Genomic DNA, 27,054 nt, shown 5'->3' on the forward strand with positions numbered 1-27,054 from the left:
GTCTTAACATACCATAAAGCTCTAAGACTGAAGTTAAACTTGTCTAACAATATGCCCCAAAAATATAGTACCAGTTACTGGAAACTTAATAATTTACACAACAAGCTACTAGTAGCAATGCCTTTGGGAAATATTGGGAATTATTAAAATTTAAAGTTCGAAGTACTGCAGTTTGTTATAGAAAAGAACAAGCTGAAAAAAAGAAAAATAAGGTAACTAAATATAATTAGAGAAATTATTAGTCTTACAGACAAACAAAACAACACTTTAGACAAGAATTTGACAAAACTTTCCACATTGCAATTTGAGTTAGATAAACATTTTCGAAGAAAAAGCTAAAGGGGCTTTTATTTGATCTATAAGGCAATGGATGGAGGAAGGTGAAAAAAATAGTAGATATGTTTTTTTAATCTGGAAAAGAGGAATTGTGATATAAATATGATAAAAAAAAATGTGCAAAGATTTCAGAATTTATAGCAGATTTCTTTCAAAAATTATACAACCCAAATATTCAGACAGTTAATATCAACCATAGATTTAACAATGTTTAATCAAATAATAAAGATAAACTGGATTAAAAGGTACCAAAAAATCCAAGTAGTATTTGGAATATTATACCAAACTGTGTTTTCCAAGTTAGGAGGCCTCCGATTTTTACTGCAGTGCCCCAATGATGTGGGAAAACCTCAATTTGAACTTGCAAACTTTCACAATAAGGCACCCTTGTTTTGATCACTTCTCTATAAACATAATTTTTCTCCACGTAGATTTTATTTTTATGGAATAACAAAGATGTTAAATACATAAAAATAAAACTGTTCCTAGAGCATTGGTATAATAGTACTATTTTATTAGTATGTCAAGTAATTAATTCAGATGGTCAATAATACACATGCTCAGAGTTTTTAAATAAATATTCAATCCAATTTTCACCAAAAGAATATGCTATTGTATTTGATGCAATTCCAGATGGTATTTTGACTTTATTAAAAGGCAACATAAATACTGTTACAGATGATGTATCGCTGGCCAGCCATGAACATGAAATAGTGAGTGGGATTTCTGATTTAGATAACAAGTGTAATAACTGTTTTATTAGAGACCTTTATAACAGAAAGGTAATACCAGCAGCCATATCTCGCTGGTCTTCTCGATATAATGTTAAATAAGGAATAAGGTGTATTAACAAACAAGACTAAAGAAGTATCATACACAATTATTCATAAGTATTACCCCTGTAACAGTCTTTTAGCTAAATATATTCCAAATATAGAGGATAGTTGTGTTTTTTTGTTTAACTGAAAATGGGGGAAAAAATAAAAATAGAAGATGGTGCTATACTTTTTTTATTATAATGATTCCAGTGTGAATGAAGAGGAATTACAATATATAATGAATGTTTTGATCATTTTAGGGAGATTTCATATTCATAAAATCACATTTTCAGGGGAAAAAAACCCCCCAAAAAACACCTAACTTAATTATATTTAATCTGGAAATAAAAATATATATATATATATATAACCACTTTAATGGGCATAAAAAATATTTAAAAAGTAATACAAACTTGATCCTTATTGAAACATTTTAATTTGATTTAAGTGAGACAACCCATGCTTATGTTTTAAATACTGTTGATTTTTGTAAGTTGTCTTAAGGAAGGAGCTTGTCTTTGTTCACATGTTGTATTGTGTAACTGTATTGTTTGTGTTGTATTCCATAATAAAAAAAAGGGAGAAAAAAAAAGTACTTCACATATTTAATTTTTTTATAAAAGGCATCAATACACTTTCAAACTGTCTAATGTTTTAATGTTTTAATGCAGCACTAGAAGCAGCGTGCAGTGTGATGAAACGTTGAAAGTGCTGCAGTCAATGTGCAGTTAGACAAGGGACTGTGTGACCTTCCCCCACAATGCATCTGGACCATAACAGTTCCCAGCGCCCAAACTTGACTGAAGCGACGGGCAGTAAATCTAGGGAATAACATATTTTGTATTCTTTTTTAAAAAATTGTTATTATAAATATATTTCTTTAAAGATGGCCAGTTTAATTTCATGTGGCGCTGGATTTTTTGGGAAAACATTGGGGCTCCTAAGTAGTCGATCTCTTGCAAGGTAAGGAAGACAGTGTGCTTATTGATCATGCTCGTGCAGATGGTCATGCATGGTCAAAATACGAGTTTGAGTCACTGATTGAGCCCAAGGGCCTGAGCATATTTACAGACATTCTTACAAGCAGTGTCAGTTAACCCAGTTAGTCTAATTGAATACAGGTTGGCCACTTTTTTTAAATGCCATTAATGTTGTGGATTATAACGGTCTACAGTAAATTACTGAGATTAGGGTAATGAACATTTAGTGACCCATTTGCTAGATAGTTACTTAGATATGCAAAGTGTATTGAATTTTTAGGTGTATTACTTTTTTAAAATTAATATTTATTAACACGTGGTTGTCCCGGTTGCAATTCACTCGGAGCCAATAGACTACACTAATATAATGTAGCAACATATTTCTGAACATATTTTACATTGGTAGTTACATGTTGTGTCAAGGCGTTGATTTTTGATACCCGTTTCCAAGTTTGAAATAGTACGGGAATTGGCAAGACCGATTGACTTTTTTAGTATAAATCTTACACAAGTGTTGCGTTTTTACCAGTGACATTACTGAGCAGCGTGTATTCTTATCGACCCCATTGTATTCTGTAACTAATAATGCGTGAAAGGTGATGCTAAGATTATGCGCCGACTCAATCCATGTTAGGCGATTTTTTAGGTCACACAGTATAATGTTTAGAAAAGGATAGTTTTATATTATTGCATTCTATTTAGGCAGACTTAGTGTTTAGGAAAGATACATCACATGATTTAAATACTATATAGACTTACAGAGTTGGTTTAATCATTTGCATTAATCGTGGACTACCTTACCTAATGTAAAATTAATTAGTCCAAGATTAGTGTTTATCAGAGTCTGTGAAACCGACCAGCAGACTGCCACACCCACCACATTTTAAACCATTTTATCTGTGCTTTAGACAGCCATAAGAATAACAAATTGATGTGCCACTATTTTTAAAAAGTTGAAAGAATTTTGCAAATCAACTCTGTCGCAAAGTATTTATATAAAGAGCCACATTTTACGCCCCAAATCCACTATTGATTCCAGAATTCAACCCTCACTGTAGGGAGTTATTAGGGTTTTATTTTTATTTAAATCGATTTGTTAGATTTTTTATATATATGGAATTTTTTGTAGTACCGTAGTTGTAGCTCTACAGTACCTCCAAACTGTAAGGATGTTGGAAATGGTGGTTTGTAAATAGTTAAATTAATTAATAAATAAATCAAATTATTTATCATTGTGGCATCCTCTAAATGTGAACTACAATATGTGAACAACAAGAATTTAGCGATGGAGTACGCTAGAGAAAAATCCTCCTCGCTCATCCCAGTCATTCTTTTCTTTTACTTTTCTTTCTTTGATTTCCTCTTTCTGTGTCAGTCCAAACACACACTGTTGTTACTTAGGACTGCTTTGTTTTTTATAGTGTGTTCAATTGTTAAAGCTCCTGATTGCACCACTAAATAAACCTGGTTTCAGCGGGTCTTAACACAGTGTACAATTGTCTATTTGGGACCCCATTGCATTGTCATCAGAATTGCTTTGGCGAATGTGTTAATAATGGGGCTGGCGCTCTACAACGGGTTAAGAAATACCACTTCAGTGCAGTATCAGAATAATACAGCCCTAAGAGTTTTAGTTTATAGAAAGTAAGAGTTTAAAATCTTTGTGTTAATAAAAGGTTTTTAAAACATGCTTTTCATGTCTTTTCCTTGATAAACTATGTAAAATGGGTAGTAAATGAAAAAATGATTTAAATCAATGATTTTTTGCACTTCCTTGTCTACACTTTAAACCTTGTGGGAACAAGATTTAATGTTTCATTCTCACTTGAGCATTCCTCAAAGGTTTGTGCTCCACATGGGCAGATACAATGCCCGATTTTGTATTGCCAGCCACATTAGGTCAAAGGACGGTAGAATTGACTCTGAACTGGATTTAACCTGTGACAGATGCAAACTCGCACCTGCTTCTCTCACCTGTCTGTTCTGGTCTTGGTCCAGGTTGGCTCTTGTGGACCTCTGTCTTTGAGAACTTCCCTCAGACCTGGCAAGTGCCCATTGATCCCACCCTGCTCATTGCATGTTTGGTATAGTACTCAGTGACATTCCTCTCAGTGGTACTATTCTCACAGGGATGCTTTATTCGTAAACATTTTTTTAGTTTTATTTCAAACTAATGAATAAAGTAACTGTAAATATTTGGTTTTATTGAAGGTGTACTTGTGTGTGCCCAGCAGTGAGAGGGATTTCTTTCAGCACAAGCTCAGGAGGACCTCCAAAAAGACCACTGACTGGTTACCTTCGATATGCAGTACAGCAACGGCCTGCAGTGGCAAAACAGTATCCAGGTAAAATACCAGATGCAAATGCTTTAAAACAATGTGTGTGTATATGTGTGTATATATATATATATATATATATATATATATATATATATATATATATATACAGTACTGTGCAAAAGTTTTAGGCAGGTGTGAAAAAATGCTGTAAAGTAAGAATGCTTTCAAAAATAGACGTTAATAGATTATATTGATCAATTAACTAAATCCAAAGTGAGTGAACAGAAGAAAAATCTAAATCAAATCCATATTTGGTGTGACCACCCTTTGCCTTCAAAACACAATCATTAACTGAAACAGAAACAGCTGTGTAGGAGGAATAAAACTGGGTGAGGAACAGCCAAACTCAGCTAACAAGGTGAGGTTGCTGAAGACAGTTTACTGTCAAAAGTCATACACCATGGTAAGACTGAGCACAGCTACAAGACACAAGGTAGTTATACTGCATCAGCAAGGTCTCTCCCAGGCAGAAATTTCAAGGCAGACAGGGGTTTCCAGATGTGGTGTCCAAGCTCTTTTGAAGAAGCACAAAGAAACGGGCAACGTTGTGGACCGTAGACGCAGTGGTCGGCCAAGGAAACTTACTGCAGCAGATGAAAGACACATCATGCTTACTTCCCTTCGCAATCGGAAGATATCCAGCAGTGCCATCAGCTCAGAATTGGCAGAAAACAGTGGGACCCTGGTACACCCATCTACTGTCCGGAGAAGTCTGGTCAGAAGTGGCCTTCATGGAAGACTTGCGGCCAAAAAGCCATACCTCCGACGTGGAAACATGGCCAAGCGACTCAACTATGCACGAAAACACAGGAACTGGGGTGCAGAAAAATGGCAGCAGGTGCTCTGGACTGATGAGTCAAAATTTGAAATATTTGGCTGTAGCAGAAGGCAGTTTGTTCGCCGAAGGGCTGGAGAGCGGTACACAAATGAGTGTCTGCAGGCAACAGTGAAGCATGGTGGAGGTTCCTTGCAAGTTTGGGGCTGCATTTCTGCAAATGGAGTTGGGGATTTGGTCAGAATTAATGGTCTCCTCAATGATGAGAAGTACAGGCCGATACTTATCCATCAAGCAATACCATCAGGGAGGCATCTGATTGGCCCCAAATTTATTCTGCAGCATGACAACGACCCCAAACATACAGCGAAAGTCATTAAGAACTATCTTCAGCGTAAAGAAGAACAAGGAGTCCTGGAAGTGATGGTATGGCCCCCACAGAGCCCTGATCTCAACATATTCGAGTCTGTCTGGGATTACATGAAGAGAGAGAAGCAACTGAGGCTGCCTAAATCCACAGAAGAACTGTGGTTAGTTCTCCAAGATGTTTGGGCCAACCTACCTGCCAAGTTCCTTCAAAAACTGTGTGCAAGTGTACCTAGAAGAATTGATGCTGTTTTGAAGGCAAAGGGTGGTCACACCAAATATTGATTTGATGTAGATTTTTCTTCTGTTCACTTTGCATTTTGTTAATTGATAAATATAAACTATTAACATGTCTATTTTTGAAAGCATTCTTACTTTACAGCATTTTTGCACACCTGCCTAAAACTTTTGCACAGTACTGTGTGTATATATATATATATATATATATATATATATATATATATATATATATACTCTACCTTAGCAACTAAGAGCTTTTTTAAAACCTACTTTGACTAAAAATAATAAAGCTGTCATGCATATTTGAATGGTTGTTTTTTTGTTCATTAATGTATGTAGCTTTTGATTACTGTTAACACTTCTTGTTACATGTCATTTTTCAAAATTATGCTACTGTAGTTCAGGAACTTCATACAGTCTAAATTATATTACTTAAGTAAGCATTTGGAAGATAATTTATTAGGGCTGTGCCATAAGAAAAGCTTATATATATATGAATATTTACTATATATTAATGTCTGTCATATAGATGTGAGGATTGTGGAAATAACTAAAAAGATTGCACAAGAGTGGAGATTGCTGTCTCCTGAACAAAAAAAGGTAAGGAAATGTTTTGTCACATAATTAAGATGCTGGAGTCCAGGTAAACTGATTTAAATCATTAAAATTGGGCTGCCTTTGATATCTGACATGCACAACAGACATCCGTACACACTGTTAGGAATGTTAACATTGATTAATAACATTGGTACACAACAAGCCATGTATTAAAAGGCATGTTGTTTAAAATGTTTCTATGATGTTTGTCGTCATTCTCAGTGGTTCTGGGTTCTGTTGCTCCAATACTGGGGTCTGTTCAGCTGGTCTGAAAAGTAGTAGATCTAAATATCACCATTGATTAAATCTGTAAAAGAAAACTTTAAGAAAACCAACATCTGTGTGTGGTATGAAGATCTACCACAGTTTAGATTAATTGGATAGACATCACTGAGTTACTGTATTATTTTATATTTAACTGGCTTTACCTGACTTTGAACTTGTTTGGATATCCTAGCTGCTGGGGCTGAACACACTTTCTCATTTCAGTCAAAAAAGCAATTACATTTAAAGCTAGTCGCTGATGGTTTTGGTGGCAGATGTTCCATCTGTCTGTGTTTAAATCAATTTAATAGAACATTTTGTGACCATGCTTGCAATCAATTATATTTACCAGGAAACCCATAATTACAGCAGTACATTATCTTATTGTGCTCTTTAAAAGCTATTTATAGTCTGTCTTTGCTATGTAACCCTGTGACATTATATAGTATTTACTTCTTATAATCTGAGCCATAGTTAAAAGTATGTTGTGTCTTATAACCAGACTGCAAGTGCTATAGAAATGGCACTCTGGGGGAAAGCAGGCCTATGACCTTCTAACTGGTTCTGTGCTACAGTAACGGGCTGCCTAATAAGAAGGGAGCACTGTACAGTATATTGCTGTGTAGCATAAAGCTAACAATCATTTATTTATTCTGTCATTTATTTATTTCTGTATCTAAAGGATTAAAAAAAAATGCATGTGTATATATTTTATTGCAGCCATATCAGGAGGCTGCACTTGCAGCGAGGCAGGTATATAAAGAAGAGATGACAAAATTCAAAGAACAGCTATCGCCTGCCCAGGCAGCAGCACTGAAAGAAGAGAAGAGGCAGAAAATGGCCAGGAGAAGGGCAATAAGGAAAAAGCGGGTGAGCACTGATGAATTAAAGTAGAAATCTATATTCTAGTTGTCTTTATGATATAGATAAAAAAAAAAAAAAGAAAATGGGTTTGGATTGCCAGTCATTAAGCAACATCAGTGTCCTTTTAGTGTTGTTTAATCAATTGCCTACTGTAGTGTTTTATCCATATTTCTTGGTGAATCAGCTATGTCTTTGTGGCAAAGTGGTTAACAGTGTGCAGGTGATCAATAAACAGACAGACAATTATAATCCAGGTGCAATGGTGTTTAATGGTTTGTAATCCATCTGCCTGATGGCGTAACAGCAGTAAATAATAAACAATGTTAACAGGCAATGCAGCGGCGTGTATTGCTCTGTTTAAATCCACAGTTTGTTCCCAAATAATAAACAGTCCCGTTCTCATTCACCCACACGTAACACAAACACAAACACAAGTCCACAGTGAGTGCTCGTAGTGAATATACAGTCCTTAATGAAACAAAGAGCAGTAATGTTGTCCGGGTTGGTGCTGGCCTTTGGCGACAGCTCCGGATCATGTTAGCCGTCTAAACAGTAACAAACTGTATTTTCAGACGAGACAAAACAAACAAAACACTCACGATATATTTCATAACACTGGTCCTTCCTGGTCGTTCCGTAGCCATAACTGAAGGAACAGATTACATTGCTTCATCCCCTTTTTGTACCGTCATACATGACCCCTTGGTAAACGATTGTAGCCGCTCCTCCAATCCGCGGCTGCCACATCGTTTACCTTCTGGGTTGATGCATTAGTGCACCAAAGCTCCGCCCCCTTTCTAGATGACTGACTTCCTTTTAACCCAGGGAATAAATTGTCAGGCCAAACAGTCCAGGGTACTCTGTTCCCATTACTTATTGCCCTCACAGGTCGGAAGGGAGATTTACCACCAAGAATCATTGTCTTTCTGTCACAGTCTTTTATAGAGAGAAACCAGTATTGCCTATCAAAATAGCTGTGTTGTCCTGGCATAAAGAGTAGGGGGTGATTTGGGCCAGAACTCTACGGACATTAATGATTCCAATGGCCTGTTTCAATTGAACTCTAGACCAGATACTTCATGTCTTCAATTCTCTCCCCTGCATCTTTGAGAATCAAGAGAATCTTCAAATGTTCTGTATTCTATCAAATATAACTTGGAACACATGTTGTTTACGTTCTGTAATCTTACAGGAGCTTACAATGTTAGGCAAGCCCAAACGACCAAGGTCTGCATTTAACATCTTTATGTCTGAACACTTTCAAGAAGCTACAGGAGAATCAATGCAGGTGAGTGAGATTCATTAATACATGGATGCACTTTGAACATGGGAACAGAAGTTGCAAACTCATATTCTTTACTGAACATTTTCCTAAAATTTTAGTAGGTTGCTTGCATTTGTTTTACGTCAGTGTTTTACAGTTCAATGCTTCAAGAGGTAAGAAGAAATTATTTTAAAGACATTGAAATGTAAGAAGAAACGCTCGTCATGAATCCGTTACTTATCAGAACGTGACAAATAAACGTACTTCTGTTTCTTTAGTCCAAGATGAAGAACTTGTTCGAAGACTGGAGTAAACTGCGTATTTCACAAAAACAGGTAAATGATACCATTACAGGAGAAATGATTTGTGGGGAAAAAAAACAAAACATAATTTGCTATGAAAGAATGTGATCAACTGTTTGAATTATTTGAAACTTTACACACATTGGGGTCACTTTTAATGATCTAACCAGTTTAATACTCTGTAGTAACCCTGCTGGTGTTTCATCCAGGTGTGATTTCACCTAAATGTATGGTAAAATGATCCGCCACTGTTTTATTTAGATAATTAAAATAGAACCGGTTATGTGGTACAGACATTTTTTTCTTTAAAATCCTTCCAGATAAGCCATCACATGTTGTTTGATGCCATTAGTGCAGTTAATTTGTACTTGCTATGCCCTTCAGAAGGTTTACCCTATTCAACATTGTTCTATTGCACTAAACACTTTTTTAAAAAAAATCATTTTTATTTTTTCATTGTATGTTTCTGTTCTATGATGTTGTTGCAATATAAAATAATTGATATGGAAAGAAGTGACCCCTCTCTTTTTAACCTAGGTCTACATGCAACTTGCAGAAGATGATAAAATCCGGTATAAAAATGAAATGAAATCGTGGGAAGAACACATGGTTGAGGTGGGACGTGAAGACCTCATTCGCAACAGGAAGAAGAAGACGAAACCCAAGAAGTCGGTAAAAGCAAAAGGAAATAAAACTAATACCAAAGTGGTTTCAGAAAGCAAAGGCACTGAAACGCCTGCAAGCTCACCTGGTACTGGAAAGTCAGCCAGCAGGGCTAAGAAGGCTGAGGAGTAACAGTGAAGAGCATGGATTCTATTGATTTCAGTATCCCTCCAGATACATACTGTACTTAAACCTTGTAAGTGTATATACTGTTAGCACTTACTGTGCTGGGAAGATTAAATGATCCTCAAGAAGCTGTGAAACAAGTTACATGGTGAACCGGAAGGTCCCTTGCCTGTTGCAAATCATGCTTGTGTTCTATAAAACAAAAATGATAAAACATTACCAACAACTAATAGTGTTTTTTTTAGTTAACATAAAATAATGCATCGAAATCTTTCAGATAAATATACTTGTTGGGAGTTGCTTTTGGATTTTGGAAATAATGACCTAAAATTCACATGAATCTTTAATAAATAATCGGTTTTAAAAAGCAAAATTAAGCATCAATGAAATTAATAAACCCAGACTAAAAAGCACTATTGATGTATAAATATATGTTTGTGTTTGTTAAACAGTATTAGACATTTGTGTTTGTGAGACAGCTTCTTTGTTTTTATGTTCCTTGCAGCTAAAAAATGATGATTCACGTTTTGTATCTCAACGCCTGAAATATAACAGTTATTTTCTAAAATTGTTTTTATTTTGTTTTTGTTTTTTTTATTATTACCATCAATAAATACATTCACTGTGTAGAAATAATACAGAATTGAGTGCAAATATAAAACACATGTTTCCTATATAGGAATATATACAATTACAGAGTTATGAAGTATTGTTTAACAAATTGATCTTTGAATATCTTTTGCAGTAAAAAAGGTTAATGTATCCCTGGATGCATTTATGGTGCACAAATGACAGGGTGTGACCCCCAAAAACTAATGGCTATACTATAACTCAGTAACCATGTGTGGCAAAGTGGTTGAGTGGGTACAGGGGCAGGAGTGATGCAGTGCGTAATGAAGCAGACAGAGAGGTTTATAATCCATTTTGGAAAGGGGTTTTATTGTTTTATACCCAGGTCTGGTGACCAAATAATAACCCCCCGGCAATACACAACAATGTGTATTGCACAGAGTAAATAACAACGGGGTTGAAGTCCCATATAACACAAATATCCATCCCACAATATACTAACACGGTCACCAGTCCTGGGTGCATGCAGCAGTGCTCGTGGTGGGTAATACAAGTTTATCAGTGACAGTAGTGCAGTGCTGTTCTGGGTTTTATGCTGGCCCTTGGCAACAGCTCTGGAACGTGTTAGCCGTCTAATAAGAACAAACAAGACAATTATAGACAAACAAACAAAACACTCATGATACGTATATTCACTGGGTCTCTCACGGGTCCTTTCAGGTTCAACAACACAAACCAAAGCGAAGGAACAGATTGCGTCTCTCCATCCCCTTTTATACCATCACACATGATCCCCTGGTAAACGAGTGCAACTGCCACGTCGTTTCCCTTCCGGGTCAATGTGTTAATGCAACGGAGTGCCGCCCTCTTTCTAGCTGGCTGACTTCCCTTGAACCCTGCGAAAGAACTGTCGGGCCACATGCTTTTCAATAGCACCCTTCACACCAAAGGCGACGCGACAAGCGACGTCGCCGTGACACAAATTCCAACGCGAGCGATGAAAAAAAAATAGAACCTGGTCCTATTTTTGCGAATTCATCGCGTGACACACAACTGAGCAATCAGAGAACAGCTTCATGTCATGTGGTTTGAAGTCAAGCCCTGTTTCACTTTGTGATGGGTGCCCACCCCATGGGTGTATTTTATTATTAGGTATTCATTTATTATTATTATTATTATTATTATTATTATTATTATGGCGACATGACCTTTTTTGTCGACCAGTGGGCTCTAGGGGGCGTGCTCTGTACCACCTCCCCTTTGGTTTTGAAAATGTAATTTACAGTCCTTTTGACCAGTTTTTTCAGTTCATTTAGTTAAGGCTCATTCCTGTTAGCACCCTTGAAAAGGGTGCTAAGTAGAATTTTTGTCCAGCTGTCCTTTGACAGCTGGTGTAGTTCCCCTTTTATGGGCCTTAAATAGGACTACTACTACTATTATATAAATATATTGTGTTTATGTGCGGATGGACGAAAGCTGTCCGACATAATTATTTATTATTCAAGATGACGGCGAAAAGCTGTGCATTTGTGTTGTTTATTTATTTAAAAACCTTGTGCAGAAGGTGACCATCTCCCGAATTAATTCATTGATTAATTGTTACTAAATCGGGAGATGGTCACCTAAAAACCTGCAGCTTTCTGCACTCCAGTAGAGGTGAGACGTGAGTCTAAATTAATAGAGAAACAATTGCTATATCTAAAATATACTTGTTTAGAATTGTTTGTGTTTGTTTGACTTTGCCCAGAGTGCCCTTTGGTTTGTTTTGTGTGTTCTTTTGTTTAAACTGTTTATTTTGTCAGTTATTAAATACGAGCGCAGCAGCGCCGTGTTGCCCCTACAACCATTGTATAATTGTTTCATTTCCTGGTCTGACAGCATTACCCACACGCACCCCAAATTTCCAGCTGTCGCGTCGTGTCTGTGATCACTTCTGGTGTGCACAGTGTTTTCGCAGCAAATTTGTCATGTCGCCCCAGTAAAAATCATATCACGTCTTCCATTTAGGCCCTAGACTTAAATGGAATATGAAAATGTTATATGAATTTGTTCAGCGCTAGTAAAATTGTAATGACTAAAAAAAAGTTATTATTCTGTTAATATTAAGTTACTGAATAGCAGTAATTAACATTATGAATTATACTACATAATATTCTTGCAGCATATTTTCTCATGCCCAATTTCTGTAACAGTTTATCATTGTATTAAGAAAATGAGATTCTTACAAATGCACACATCTCTTGTGAATTGACATCAAAATTTCATAACAATATTTTTTAATGTAAGTATAACAGTAAGTGAACAGATTATGCAATATAAAACCACTGAAAATGTGAAAATGTAAGTACAATATCATATATAGAACATGCATAGCTAACCATGTATGGTCTGTCCAAAAATGTTCTTGACCTTGGCCTTTCACCTCTCTTTCAAGGTCAAATACTAAATTCCAGGATATGAAATCTTACACCATGATTTTGGCTAAAGAATATAAAAAAGTATATAAAAAATTTAAAAGGTCTGTATAGAACAATTTATACTTTTGAATTCACGTCTGAATTTACTTCTCTCTTTTATTGTTTGGTCGAAACATGTTCTTTTTTTGTGTTTTCAACATCGAAAATAAAATAATATGAACTGATAATTATTTGAACTTGCTTAATATAGTTTACTGTTGTGAAGTCAACGCACTGTCTTTTGGATTTTATGAAGAAACTTGCTGTGAATTGAGCTGAGCGGAAGGGGTAAAGACCAAACATTCTAGTTAAGATCTTTCCTCATTTATAATTTTGCAATGTATAAAATTGACCACTAGGTGTCACTACAATATTTAGTGTACACCGTGCAGCACACAGCTCATGCACCAGTATAATGCATTATTTAATTAGCTTTCTGTGAGGTTGCCAGCCCTTCGACATTTCAACACTATCCTCTGAGAAAATGTCATTGTATTTGTGACCTTATAAAGCTCATGTTTAAAATATCAATAGACATTTCATGTAAAATGCTGCCAGTACTGCAAAAACAGCATTTGATAAAGGGTGGTGTCCTTTTTTAATTTCTATTTTGCTTCCTGGACTATATCATGGCCTGAAAATGTCATTCATAATCTCCTACTGATTGTATCTGTGGTCTATTTTAATTATCTCAAAAGTGTAATTCTGTATTAATCCCCATATTAATGGGGATTAATATAGAGTTGTTCTATGTAGTTTATTTATTAACATAATTTAACACAATAAAAATTAGATTTCTGTCATATATCATGTTTAAAAGTTTAAAGACAGCTGGATTTAGATCTGTCACTGTTTAGCTCATTAAAATAGATTCCTATGTCCCTTTGGCTCACATAGTGATATAATCATAAGAAGTTCTTAAGGTGGCCTGATAGTTAGAACTACAATGTAAACAAACCGAACTGCCAAAAAGGTATTTTGACAAAGGGAAAAAACGGTACACAGAATGGTAAATTATAAGAAGAATGCAGTAAATAAAATTTTAAAAAATGAATTATTTGGCAGTGTAAAACTGAATGTGATTCTTGTGCGGCTCTTAAATTAATTGTCTGTAAGCAAGTCAGAGCAGGACTTTAGGGACAAAAGCTTAGTAACTTATGTTATTCAACTCCTCAATACTATGGCTTTGTAATTTTAAAAAAAGTGAATATTTGCATATTTATGTTAACAACTTTGCTGAGAAAAATAGAACCTTGAATTTAAGTCGAAATACAAAAGCAAAGCAGATTTATACTGGTAGGTGACAAAATGTTAGAACTTGAAGCTACTGCACTAACAAGTAACTATGATGTGATAGGTGTTACAGAAACTTGGTTGTCTGAGAGTGATGGAGACGAATATAATATTAGTGGGGAAAGACAGGCAGGACAGAAGAGGCAGAGGGGTAGCGCTATACATAAGAAATAGTCTTGAAGCCCAGGTGTTAAATCAGGACAAAGAAAACAATGCAGAATCAATATGGGTCAGAATAATGGACAAAAAAGGGCATAATAATAGGAGCATGCTATAGACCGCCAAATTCAGACGCGTAGCAAAATAATCTGTTATACAATGAGATTCGAAATGCGTGTAGAAAAGGAGAAGCCATACTAATGGGGGATTTCAACTTCCCCCGTATAAAATGGGAGAACCCGGTGGAGAGCACGACGGATGAAATTGAAATGGTGGAAATGACAAATGACTGCTTCCTAACGCAATTTGTCAAGGCACTGGCTAGAGGGGAGGCATGCCTTGATTTAGTCTTTTCAAATAATGAAGACAGAATAACTAAAACAGGTCAGAGAGCCATTGGCAAACTCAGACCACAACATGGTCTCATTTGAAGTATTTTTTTAAAATCCCAAAAGTAATGAATAAAGCTAAGGTTTTCAATTTTAGAAAAGCAAACTATGAAGGTATGAAACAGAGACTAACAGAAGTAGATTGGAGTAAAATAGAGAAAACATCCACAGAAAAAGGATGGCTGTTTTTTAAAAATGTAGTACTAGAGGCGCAGGACATTTACATCCCAAAAGTAGACAAATCTAAATCTAAAACAAAATGGCCAAAATGGTTTAATAGATCAATTTTAAAAAATATTCAGTGAAAAAAGGCACTCTACAGAGCGTTTAAAGGGGACCAAAAACAAAGTACACAGAAAGAGTACTTGGAACTGCAAACACAAGTCAAAAAGGAAGTTAGAAAGGCCAAGAGAGAGATAGAAATCAATATTGCTAAGGGGGCTAAAACCAATTCCAAAATGTTTTTCCAATATTATAACAGCAAGAGAACATTCAAAGAGGAGGTTGAATGTCTAAGAGACACAAATGGCAAAATCATAGATGAAGAAAAAAAAAAGCAAATATATTAAATGATTACTTTTCACAGGTTTTTACAAAGGAGGAACGGACAACATGCCCCACATGTCGACCTGTTCCTACCCAATTTTAAATAAATTTAGCATAACAGAGGCAGAAGTGTTAAAGGGACTAGGAGCTCTTAAAATAAACAAATCCCCTGGGCCGGATGAGATCCTCCCAACAGTACTCAAAGAAATGAAAGAAGTTTTTTACAAACTGCTAACCAAGATCATGCAACAGTCTCTTGACACAGGGGTTGTACCGACAGACTGGAAAATAGCAAACGTTATACCGATCCACAAAAAGGGAGACAAAACCGAACCAGGTAACTACAGGCCAATAAGCCTGACTTCTATTATATGTAAACTTATGGAAACTATAATAAGATCCAAAATGGAAAATTACCTATATGGTAACAATGTCCTGGGAGACAGTCAGCATGGTTTTAGGAAAGGGAGATCGTGTCTAACTAACCTGCTTGACTTTTTTGAGGATGCAACATTGAAAATGGATAATTGCAAAGCATACGACATGGTTTATTTAGATTTCCACAAAGCTTTTGACAAAGTCCCGCATAAAAGATTAATTCTCAAACTGAACGCAGTAGGGATTCAAGGAAATGCATGCACATGGATTAGGGAGTGGTTAACATGTAGAAAACAGAAAGTACTGATTAGAGGAGAAACCTCAAAATGGAGCGAGGTAACCAGTGGTGTACCACAGGGATCAGTATTAGGTCCTCTGCTATTCCTAATCTACATTAATGATTTAGATTCTGGTATAGTAAGCAAACTTGTTAAATTTGCAGACGACACAAAAATAGGAGGAGTGGCAAGCACTGTTGCAGCAGCAAAGGTCATTCAAAATGATCTAGACAGCATTCAGAACTTGGCAGACACATGCCAAATGACATTTAATAGAGAAAAGTGTAAGGTACTGCACGCAGGCAATAAAAATGAAATGTCTTCATCTAGACAATGTGGGGAAGCTATAAAAAAAGGCCAACAAGGTGCTCGGATATATTGTGAAAAGTGTTGAATTTAAATCAAGGGAAGTAATGTTAAAACTTTACAATGCATTAGTAAGACCTCACCTAGAATATTGTGTTCAGTTCTGGTCACCTTGTTACAAAAAGGATATTGCTGCTCTAGAAAGAGTGCAAAGAAGAGCAACCAGAATTATCCCGGGTTTAAGGCATGTCGTATGCAGACAGGCTCAAAGAATTGAATCTGTTCAGTCTTGAACAAAGAAGACTACGAGGCGATCTGATTCAAACATTCAAAATTCTAAAAGGTATTGACAATGTCAACCCAGGGGACTTTTTCGACCTGAAAAAAGAAACAGGACCAGGGGTCACAAATGTAGATTAGATAAAGGGGCATTCAGAACAGAAAACAGGAGGCACTTTTTTACACAGAGAATTGTGAGGGTCTGGAACCAACTCCCCAGTAATGTTGTTGAAGCTGACACCCTGGGATCCTTCAAGAAGCTGCTTGATGAGATTCTGGGATCAATAAGCTACTAACAACCAAACGAGCAAGATGGGCTGAATGGCCTCCTCTCATTTGTAAACTTTCTTATGTTCATATGTAAACAATAATTAAAATGTTGTTGAAAATTAATTTAATTACAAGGAAACATGCATTTTTTTCTGAAAAAAATTAGCTTTTTTCACATATGCAACCTGAAGTTACAAAGCCCAGTCATATGACAATTGTTTCTAAGCTATAACTCTGCGGAGCAACTGAAAGGCAAACTATTTGTCTGTACTGGAGAGTTTATGATCCATTATGCCTGTTAGCTGAAGACCAAAACTGTGGCCTGGAGCATCTTTGTGCAGCCGGTGTGTTTATGCACATCCGCCTTGACGTAATATGTGTTTTATAATGCAATCCGTGTGGTAAAGAAGGATCATTTATTACTATCTTCTTGTTTTGTCACATTGTTGTTAGAAACATTTGGAAAATGTCTAAACAAGCTGTTGCAAGAGACAAAAAAAATGTAAATAGGTCATAGTTTACTCAAGCAATTAGAAACCATTTGTACAAAACCTTTTCATTTGCTATGGAAGCTTGCATACTGATCATAGGGACATTTGTGTGAGTGCTGATTACAATGACGCTTTAAGAAATGTATGTGCATGTTCTTGAAATGTATGTGATTTAGCAAAAATAATGCAGGGAAAATGTTGTTTAGAATTTAGATTATACAGTAGATCATTTTACTTATCATATTTTTATTGTTTTTAGCTTCAGTCCTAGTCCTCTTTTTGTTTTTACTTTATCCAGTTTACAATGTTTTTATGACAAGCATTCTGAGTCAATTAGAGTTCTAAACTCACATTTAAGAATATACCTGTTGCTTCTAATGTATAGCATAGAAGTGACTGGGGTCTTAGTTTAACATGTTCTAGGTTTTGGAAGCATAAACAAGGGCCAAACAACCAGGACTCTAAGCAACTCCAAGAGATTCAGTTCAGGCAGTTACTGTACAACAGGAATGAGCAACCAAAGCTTACCTAAGAGTTACACATGCAGCTGCAAACACCCAGACCCATTACAACACTGTTCAGGTGTAAGACATGTAAATACAGTTGATGTTTTAGATAAGAAAACTCTCTTTTAGGTTTTCTTTTTAAGCAAAAACAGAAATGGATGATTTGATGTCTATCTAAGGTAGGATGGGCTTCATATGAAGGGTTGCGCACACTTGGTTTATTTATTAATAATAATAATAATAATAATAATAATAATAATAATAATAATAATAATAATAATAATAATAATAATAATAATAATTGTATTTATTTGTTCAGATAAAGTTTCCTATTTGCTTGTGTAAATGTGTTCCACTTTAGCAATCGCCTTCCTGTCATTTAAAAAAAAAATACCTCCTACTTTTCTCACCACATGGACAAAATGTGCATTTCCCCTATAGAGTAAATGCAGACTAGCACACCCAGTCATTATTATTTCCTTGTGTTGTCCTCAAGAGTCAAATTACTATCTTCCCACTGCACTTAAAGGCTCTATTACTTCCCTCATTTTTCACAAGGGGTTGACCAGTACAAAGAAGAGGTATTGTGTGGCATTTCTTTCCCTTTTATTTGAAATGAAATTATTATGTTGGCTAAAGTCTTAAATTCCATGGTCATACCCTTACAAAATTGTACCCTAGTAAAAGCATAGCGTAGTGCAATAAATGTGAAGGCCAGAAAGGTACAGTATGGTAAAACATATGAAAAAACCATGGTAAACTATGGTAAACTATGGTAAATGCATAGTATAACCATGGGAATAACTTGGGGAGCTGCTTTCTTATGCAACAGTTATGGAAAGGTGTGATGAGCAACACAATTTCATAGTTATATTTAAGAAAGTGGTTACCTTATATTAACCCGTATTGAAAGAACTGTCAGTATGACAAAACATCATTGAAATGTGCTCCTCTAGCATATTGGAGCTTGCAGGTGGATTCCAAACACCCCTGCTTCTGCAGGTAAGTATAGTACAAGCATGCCTGGGTGAGTGGCAGATAAAGGACTGGAGAATGTACTGTAGCAGACCATCACCCAGGAATCACGTTTTCATTTCTGGTTTTCTTGCTGAGATATAACCAATATCCAGTTGTAACAACAGCATGGTATAGCAGTATTTGTGAAGATCCAGAAGTTTTATTTGCAGACATCTAAAGACCTGAGACAGGGTGTTCCAGAGGAATCTACCACTGCCACAAGTATTGGCAGGATCATGTCTATTTAAAAGACACAAGCACAGGAGAAAACTAAACCATGAAATTATATTTTAGTGTAAAATAAAAGAGGGGCAATTCTGAGCATATTAGGTGCAAATGTGTTTCTGTTTGGAGCTTTACATCTATGTCTGGTAGAAATTGGTGAAGGTATTATTATTATTATTATTATCCTCTGGAATCTACCACACTCCCTTTTCCTCCGCTAAGAACCTCGGAGTCACCCTGGACCCCTGCCTCTCTTATTCCCAGCGCATCTCCACTCTGGCACTCACTTGTCGATTCTTCCTGAGCAACATCCGAAGAATCCGACCCTTCCTCACCAACTACGCCACCCAGCTCCTGGTCCAGGCCTTGGTACTCTCCCGCCTAGACTACTGCAACTCCCTCCTGGCTGGCCTCCCTGCGTCCGCCACCTGTCCGCTCCAGCTCATCCAGAACTCTGCTGCTCGCCTGGTGTTCTCTCTGCCTCGCTTCTCCCACGCAACTCCACTACTCCGCTCACTCCACTGGCTCCCGATCACCGCTCGCATCCAGTTCAAGACTCTTGTACTAGCCTACAGATGCCTTGACCAGGCTGCACCCAGCTACCTCCAGACCCTCATCTCTCCCTACACCCCCACTCGACCGCTCCACTCCGCCTGCACTAGAAGACTGGCTCTACCTCCTTTACGCTCCCCTGCCTCCAGAGCCCACTCCTTCTCCACCCTCGCCCCGCAGTGGTGGAATGACCTTCCTACAGATGTCAGGACTGACCAGTCGCTGACCACATTCCGGCGCCTTCTCAAGACTCACCTCTTCAGAAAGCACCTGTAGAACTACTCTGTTTTTCCCCTGGGACACTTATCACCCTTCCTTAAATGCGCTTTACTTGCTCTTATCTGCCCCCTATTTTACTGCATTTAATCCTGTACTTTAGAGTACTGTAATCTGCCAAGTGTTATTTAATCTGTAGTATTCTGTATTTAATTATATCCTGATGTAACTATCACTGACACGGTTATCTGCTGTATTATTGAATCGTATTTTGTCACACTTGTACTTGCTTGAACCAAAGTCATTGTATTTATCTTGCTCTTAATTGTATTATTACTTGTACTGTGATTCTTGAAATGTATTTGTTTACGACTGTAAGTCGCACTGGATAAGGGCGTCTGCTAAGAAATAAATAATAATAATAATAATAATAATAATAATAATAATAATAATAATAATAATAATAATAATAATTATTATTATTATTAGTTAGATTGACAACTTACCTCTGCCTCACAGTAGAAACAGATGTGCAACCACCAACAAATTGCAAAATGTACTGTGGAGGTTTAAGAGGAAATGAGGATGTGAGAGCAAGGTTAAACTATGGATTTCAGTGTCATGGGGCTAACAAAAATGGGCTCTGAATTATGTCTCAACTACCTAATTAATTTAGTGACTTAAACACTGCACCATTACAGAGGAGTAGAAATTCCTTGAGAGAAAAATGAAACTTTCACCAACTGTTTAAAAACTTAAGAAAAATAGATACTGCGATATAAGTGAGTTTAATAGATTTTTTTATTATTTTCTATTTTTTTTTTAATCCAACTCACTGTACTTGGTTTGTGCCTGAAAGATTGTGTACTCTATTTGGACCCCTGCCTTAAAAACAGTGGGGGAGGATAGTGTGTATGACATAATCTGTGGGTCCTCGCACATTAATAATACTCGTTTGCTGGAACAGAGATGCTTCGCTGAACTTGAGGAGTTACATTGCACAGTCGAAATAACATGGAGAGGGTTCTCTGGGCGGCGCTTTGTAGCTGTGGCAAAGTCGAGTGCGCGAGGAAACAGTAGAATAAACAGTATAAAAAACAATGAGTGGAGGCAGAGAGTTTCAGTGAATGGGAAGAGGAATGATAGTGATTAGTTTGTGTTTCTAAGTCTAGTGTATGATATACGACTAACTCTGTGTGCGGCGCAGTGGGGACTCGGTAGCGGTGCTCAGCAGACGCCATGGCTGCTCAGTGCGACTCTTTGAGCGGATACTTGCAACAATCGGACCCGGGCTCGAACAGCGAGCGCAGCGCAGACTCTCCCGTCCCCGTCTCTGAGGATGATTCATGCGGGCCCCTTGTCCCACCGGACCCAGAATGGACCGAGGAGAGGTTTCGTGTGGATCGCAAGAAACTGGAAGTCATGTTACTAGGTAAACGAAAGAAAATGGCAAAGAGTCAAGATTGAATCTCGCTTGGAAAGTTTGTAATTTTTTTGTGAGAAAGTTTAAATACAGTCAAGACTTGATATGAACCTGTAACCCCCATAAATGTTTAGTAAGAAAAATATGTTAAGCAGACAACATAGTTTAACTTTTAGAGTTATACAATTTACAGTGAATCCAGAAGGATGTAATGTTGGGAAATTACGAGTTCTGGTAATGCACTTTGAGTCAGGACTTTTACAATTGTTTAGAAGGTCAAAGTAAATTGAGAATTAGTACTTACTGCATTACAAACTTTTATAATGTAACGAAGATCTTATACATCCAGGAAATTACTTTAACACAGTAGCTTGAAACAACCATTATATTTGACACGACAATGTTCACGACAGTGAAACATTCTCTCCTGCCGAGAATGTTGCACTGATGTTTCCAAGATGATGTGTTAAACATTTAAAAACAAATTGACTAAAAACTTTGCTGAAACTTTTAATTTTGAAAAACAACCTTCATTGCTTTCTGTTGGTAAATTACTTGGTATTAGAAAACGTGTGTTATGCACAGTAACATAAACTCAAGGTGACTGTTTCGAAGGTTGAGTTACATTCCTGCAATCTGAACAATCTATTTAATTGGTAAACCAGTAGAACTAAGAACAATCGGTTATATCCAATGTTTCTGGTTAACGATTGTCTATTTAGCTGAGGGGTTCTCAAAGTAGTCAAACTTATAATACAAAATGTTTAATCAGTTTCATGCACTATTTAAAAATGTTTTACTGTGTTTTTTTGTTTGTAATCGCTGTTAATGCTTTATTTATTTAATTATTTTTGCTTTGCTTTGTCTAGGATGGGATAGTGCAAGTTTCATCTGTATAAACTGAATTTTTTAGTCCCAAATAAGTTTCGTATTAGTAACGTATTTTAAAAGGCAAGCAAATGGAGAAGAAAGTCAGTTTAATTTAAACGTTGATTCTAACCTATTATTCAAATTTAAATGATATCCTTAGTAATCGTTAGGTTATTGCACTGTGGTGTTGTGAATTTCTTTAACATGAAAGGTAATAAGTATACCATATTCATATTATTTTAATACAGTAAAGCACAATGAATACCCGTTGAAAACACGTGGTTGTCATTTATTTAATTCACATCACGTTTTCAGTACATGATGATTGTGCCTTAATTATATAGGTAGTCTCTAAAAGGTAATGTATGTACCCAATGTGATCATTCTGATTTTAACCCCCATAAATACCTGAAAGGTTGAAGTGTGGTTTGTCTGTGCATTTCTCATGTGCAGTGGGTGTGTAATATTGCTAATCTACATAATTTACATATTTATTGTTGGCTTCAGTATAACTGGCATGCTCCACCTGGGTTGGACTCTACCTGGGTCATGACCCGGTGTCGTGTGTGTAGGCTATGTGATTGCACACTGCTTTTTGTAGAAGCCGGGTCGACCTGGATGACAGAAGCAAAGACACAATGCGCGTATACTATACCCCGGAAGCAGCAACATTCACATGACCACCCTTTCATCTGTTCAGGCGTGCTTGTTACAGATGTTTCCATCCAAGCTTCTCTGGATTGAATTGTTGGCCCAAATGTTGATTTAGAGTAAATGTTTCTTCATCGCTCCACGACATCTCTGCAGCAATCTGGCTCATGGTGTGTCTCAATCAACAAACAGTGAATAAACAAAAATGGTGCGCAAGTTCATTGCATAAGTGAAACCTTCACGCAGGCGTCGCTGTTTGTTATTTTGTCCGCTTATGAACGCCCATCATGCATTTTGTCTCGCTCGACCCTGGTCAAAGCGTGTCAGCTGACATCCTGAGGTTGGTCGCTGCCGACCTGGTTTGAGGTAGGGTCGACCCGGGTACATGGTTTCACACTACGTGTGATTGTGACCTTGGTAGTCAGAACCCAGGTGGGAGCACCAGTGTGAATGGGGCTGTAGTTGCTGTAGGGTATAATGACACAATAATAAAAAAACCCATTGGGGTGGTGGGATTTGGTTGAAGCCCAGATCATTTGGTCAACTAACTATGAGTGTTAACAGCAATGTTGAATGGATAATCTGTAGCCTCAAAAACATAGCTTTATAGCTGCTCAGAGTCAATTAGCTAAATGATATTCACATATTGACTTCAGCAACTGTTGTTCTTGTTCCATGCTGCACTCTGCATCGGCTAGATAAGGCACAGCATGTGAACATACCCCAAGCCAAGAAACATTGTCAGCCCTGTGCAATTAAACAGAAATGGTGGTATTTGTCTTGCGTTATTGTGTTTACGAAATGAGAAGTTTAAATGGTATCCTTTGTTTTGTTAATCACTACTATTCTGTTGTAATGGGAAATCCTGTTCAAATACGTGTGATCATTTTGAAAATAATTGTGAATCAAGTAAATGGCAATTATAAGGTTTCAACGCATGTAAATCGTGCATTATTTAGGTAGCCTTAACCCTTTTATATTGGCTTAGCTTAGAAAGCCTTAGACCATTGAATAACACTGAGACCTGCAACTATATGGTCACAAGATTATTAAAGGGTTACCAGCTGTTAGTCATAATTAGTCATTTTGACGGGTGCTAAAAAAGGGTTAAGCTTGACTTTTGTAAACCTTCTGCTAGTTCCCCAGACCCTGATTAGCACTTATCTTGGGCTGTCTAATCTTACGGTAAATCCAGCTGCTTGTGTTTCTTGTGAAACAAATTAAATATCTTTCTGATGTGTAGGATTGCATACCACAGTTTCAATCATTACCAACAGACAATGATTCACTGCAGATAAGGATTATGCAGCAACTGCTGCCTGTGCGATATGGACCTGTTGCTTTATTTAAGTAATTGCTGTTTTAAAATAAGTACATCTATTCTATTTTTGACTTTAATTGACTGGGTTGACACCAGTCTCTTTCTCTATGCATGTGAATATGCAGATACCAAAGAGGAGCATGATGTTTGACTGCATTTTTGTAGCGCGTCAGAAATATGTTACTACAATTTGATTTAAAAATAATATTATGACGGCAACTTGCTTAAGCAAACACAATTGTCAATCTGATTAGTTTTTTTTTTTATTAACTGTTGTACTTCTCACCGCAGTTAAAGGAAGCGCCATCTTCCAGCACAACGTATCAGAGTTTTTCTCAGACATGCAGTACTGTAGAATCGGTTATCACTTTGGAATTGTTTTGCTTACATATTTTACTTCATGAGATGGGGATGGGGATGGGGATGGGTGCTTCTCCTTTGTTCTATTAAGCTTTCTGTGCTTCATTACTCATACATTTAACGTTTAAACTTTCTACTAATGAGTAGAACAATCCAATATCCTAGTGTTCTATTCAAGGCCTAAAACCCTGAGGTCGAAGCTGTGACCTAGGCTGGGATCCTCAGACTGATTCAGAGGCCTTTTTAGATCGAGGCCATTGTCGGTGTATAGGCTGAGATTGATTACTTGTATAAAATCAGTCATACATACAGTTATAATATATATTTTTTTTCTTAAACAAGAAAATAAACAAACTAGGCTTAAGTAATGCATAAGAAATCACACTCTGACAATTTGAAAGAACAGTGCACCTGAGTGCAGGGTCAAGGCTGAAAACGAAGGCTTAATTGCCCTTGTATCTGGATTCCAAAATTGCAATATATTGAACTTTAACAATCTCTCTTTTTTTTTTTTTTTTAAACTGTAGAACATTAAAACTTTTCAGATGTATTGGTGTAATTTTTGCACTTCAGGACAAACCATGTATTGTATATTTTTCACTTTTTAGAAATAGGCAGCTTGTTTAAAACTCTAAACATGAGTCGGTTTTGATAAGTTCCCTAGTAATCTTTTGGCAGTGTCTCACATTCCCATGTATGTCTCCATTTCGTGGGTGGGGAGTTGGTCAGCGATAGGATTGCGTAGTTTATGCTGTCCTATTTTTTGTAACTAAGTACAATTCTCCATTTTGTTTTAAACTAACTTTTAAGAAGCGTTGATCCGTTTTCATCTGAATTTATGTTTCGCAATGTACAATTGGAACCTTTTTTCTTCCTGTTTTATTTAATGGGATATTTTATAGCATGCATGCGTGCTGCCAAAAGGGAATTTAAGTACATTCTGTGGAGTGTTTATGCTTACAGCAAGGGCAGTGTGCCAACCGTGTGCTGTTATACACCACTATGTGACCATCATTGACTGAAGTTGCTCAAGACATAGACTAAAACACCAAAAATCTCTAATGCAGTATATCTGCTCTACCCCCATTAACCCTGTCTGTGACATGAGGTAAAGGAACCATTCAAAATCTGCTCAGAAATAATGTGTTGCTTCTGGCAAAAATGTCACATTTCCCTTGACCTATAGAAGCCCTGCATACCTGTACTTCTCAGGTAGGAAGGTGAAAAACTAAAATGTAGAGACATTGGTTTTCACTTTTGTAAGGGATGATTATTACATTTCCTTGTTTTCTGGTCTCCCCGATGCCCCATTGAATAGGTTGCAGCTGGTTTAAAGTGCAGCAGTCTACCTCTGACATTTCCCCACTTTTAAGGTCACTACATTGGCTTCCAGTGAAGCATTGTTTTGATTAAGACATTGCTGCCTACTTAAAAGGCTATCATGCTTTTGGTCCTACCTATTTTCATATCAGGCCTGTACTTTAAGATCTGTCAAAAATCTATTGGTAATTCCCACAACTCCAATTCAAAAGCTATGGTGCACTAAATAAAGCTCTTTTACTTAGGAACTTGCTACGTTCTATTCCAATTTCTGAGTCAGTCAATATCTTTTCAATCTAAGCTTTTGTTGATTTGGCCTTTTGCAAGCAAGCATTTTAGAGATCTTTTTAGTTCTCCCAAGTGCCCTGGGATGCTTCTACATGGAGGACGCTGTCAAAATTAAAAGGTATGGTATTGCCGTAAGCTGTAAGCGTTTTTCAGTTTTGACAAGTTCATTTTGAGTTGTTGCCATGCAAGTGAAACAATTAATGGGCCTTGTTAATCAAGCTTTAACTCGGCTCAGTAATCATGAAACTGTGCTAGCCTTGGTGTCTTCTTTAAGCATTATGAATATAACCCAATGCACGTCCAGGTGAAGCAGCCATTGAAGCTGTTCTGGAGGAATATGTGACCATTCCTCAGTGATTACCTCCAGTATTCCTGCAGGGAAGTTAGGTCTGGGAATCTGCAGCTAAGCCTGTTCTCCAGGATGTTTTGGATGTAGCAGCACCGGTGAGCTGCTTCAAACCATGAGAGTAAATATTCAAGTTCTTTGCTGTTGTTAATCCAGGCTGTTGAGAAGCATCATTACTGGACAGTTTCCAGAAGGCATACTTGTTTAAAGGCTACAAAGCCTGTCGTAAATTAACTAGCACCTTAAAATGCCTCATTTGTTCTCCCGCATAAATAGTTACAAAACATGTCACTATTGCTTTTGGTTGATGCGTTTATCATCTGCCAAACATGTCAATTATGTGAGGCGATGCCAGACTTCTACTTGGTGTATTCACATCCATTGCAGCATCTGGTACACTGTGTGTGCTTGCATTAAACTATGCACACATCTTGTCAAACTAAAAGGAACACTTGACTGCATTGTATTAACTAAGCTGTTTTGGCAAATGCCTGCCATACTGTCATGTGGGTTATCATTTTGAGAGCAAATAAACTAGATGTGCAATGTTAAGTGATTATTACTAATATAGCTTTTATGATCAGTATTTGCAGTGCGGTTGTTTAAGCAA

General features: G+C 36.9%; 2 protein-coding genes across 3 annotated transcripts in view; both read left to right on the top strand.

The window, feature by feature from the left end:
- The first annotated feature begins 1,840 nt into the window (after window positions 1–1,840).
- Window positions 1,841–10,502, top strand: LOC117414814 (transcription factor A, mitochondrial). The gene is made up of 7 exons (XM_034024616.3): window positions 1,841–2,117; window positions 4,346–4,479; window positions 6,384–6,454; window positions 7,436–7,585; window positions 8,772–8,867; window positions 9,122–9,178; window positions 9,683–10,502. Exons 1-7 carry the CDS (start codon window positions 2,041–2,043, stop codon window positions 9,938–9,940), a joined length of 843 nt encoding a protein of 280 aa, XP_033880507.2. The 5' UTR covers window positions 1,841–2,040; the 3' UTR covers window positions 9,941–10,502.
- A 10,251-nt stretch (window positions 10,503–20,753) lies between these two features.
- Window positions 20,754–27,054, top strand: part of LOC117416090 (protein bicaudal C homolog 1-B-like) — a 116,172-nt gene continuing 109,871 nt past the window's right edge. The window contains exon 1 of one of the 2 annotated variants that reach the window (XM_034027135.3): window positions 20,754–21,297. In XM_034027135.3, coding sequence (XP_033883026.1) covers window positions 21,105–21,297 — 193 coding nt within the window. In that variant the 5' untranslated portion in view covers window positions 20,754–21,104. The remainder of the gene's footprint in view (window positions 21,298–27,054) is intronic. The other variant, XM_059026444.1, reaches the window with a different exon arrangement.

The sequence above is a fragment of the Acipenser ruthenus genome, chromosome 7, assembly GCF_902713425.1.
Source record: "Acipenser ruthenus chromosome 7, fAciRut3.2 maternal haplotype, whole genome shotgun sequence".
NCBI lineage: Eukaryota > Metazoa > Chordata > Actinopteri > Acipenseriformes > Acipenseridae > Acipenser > Acipenser ruthenus.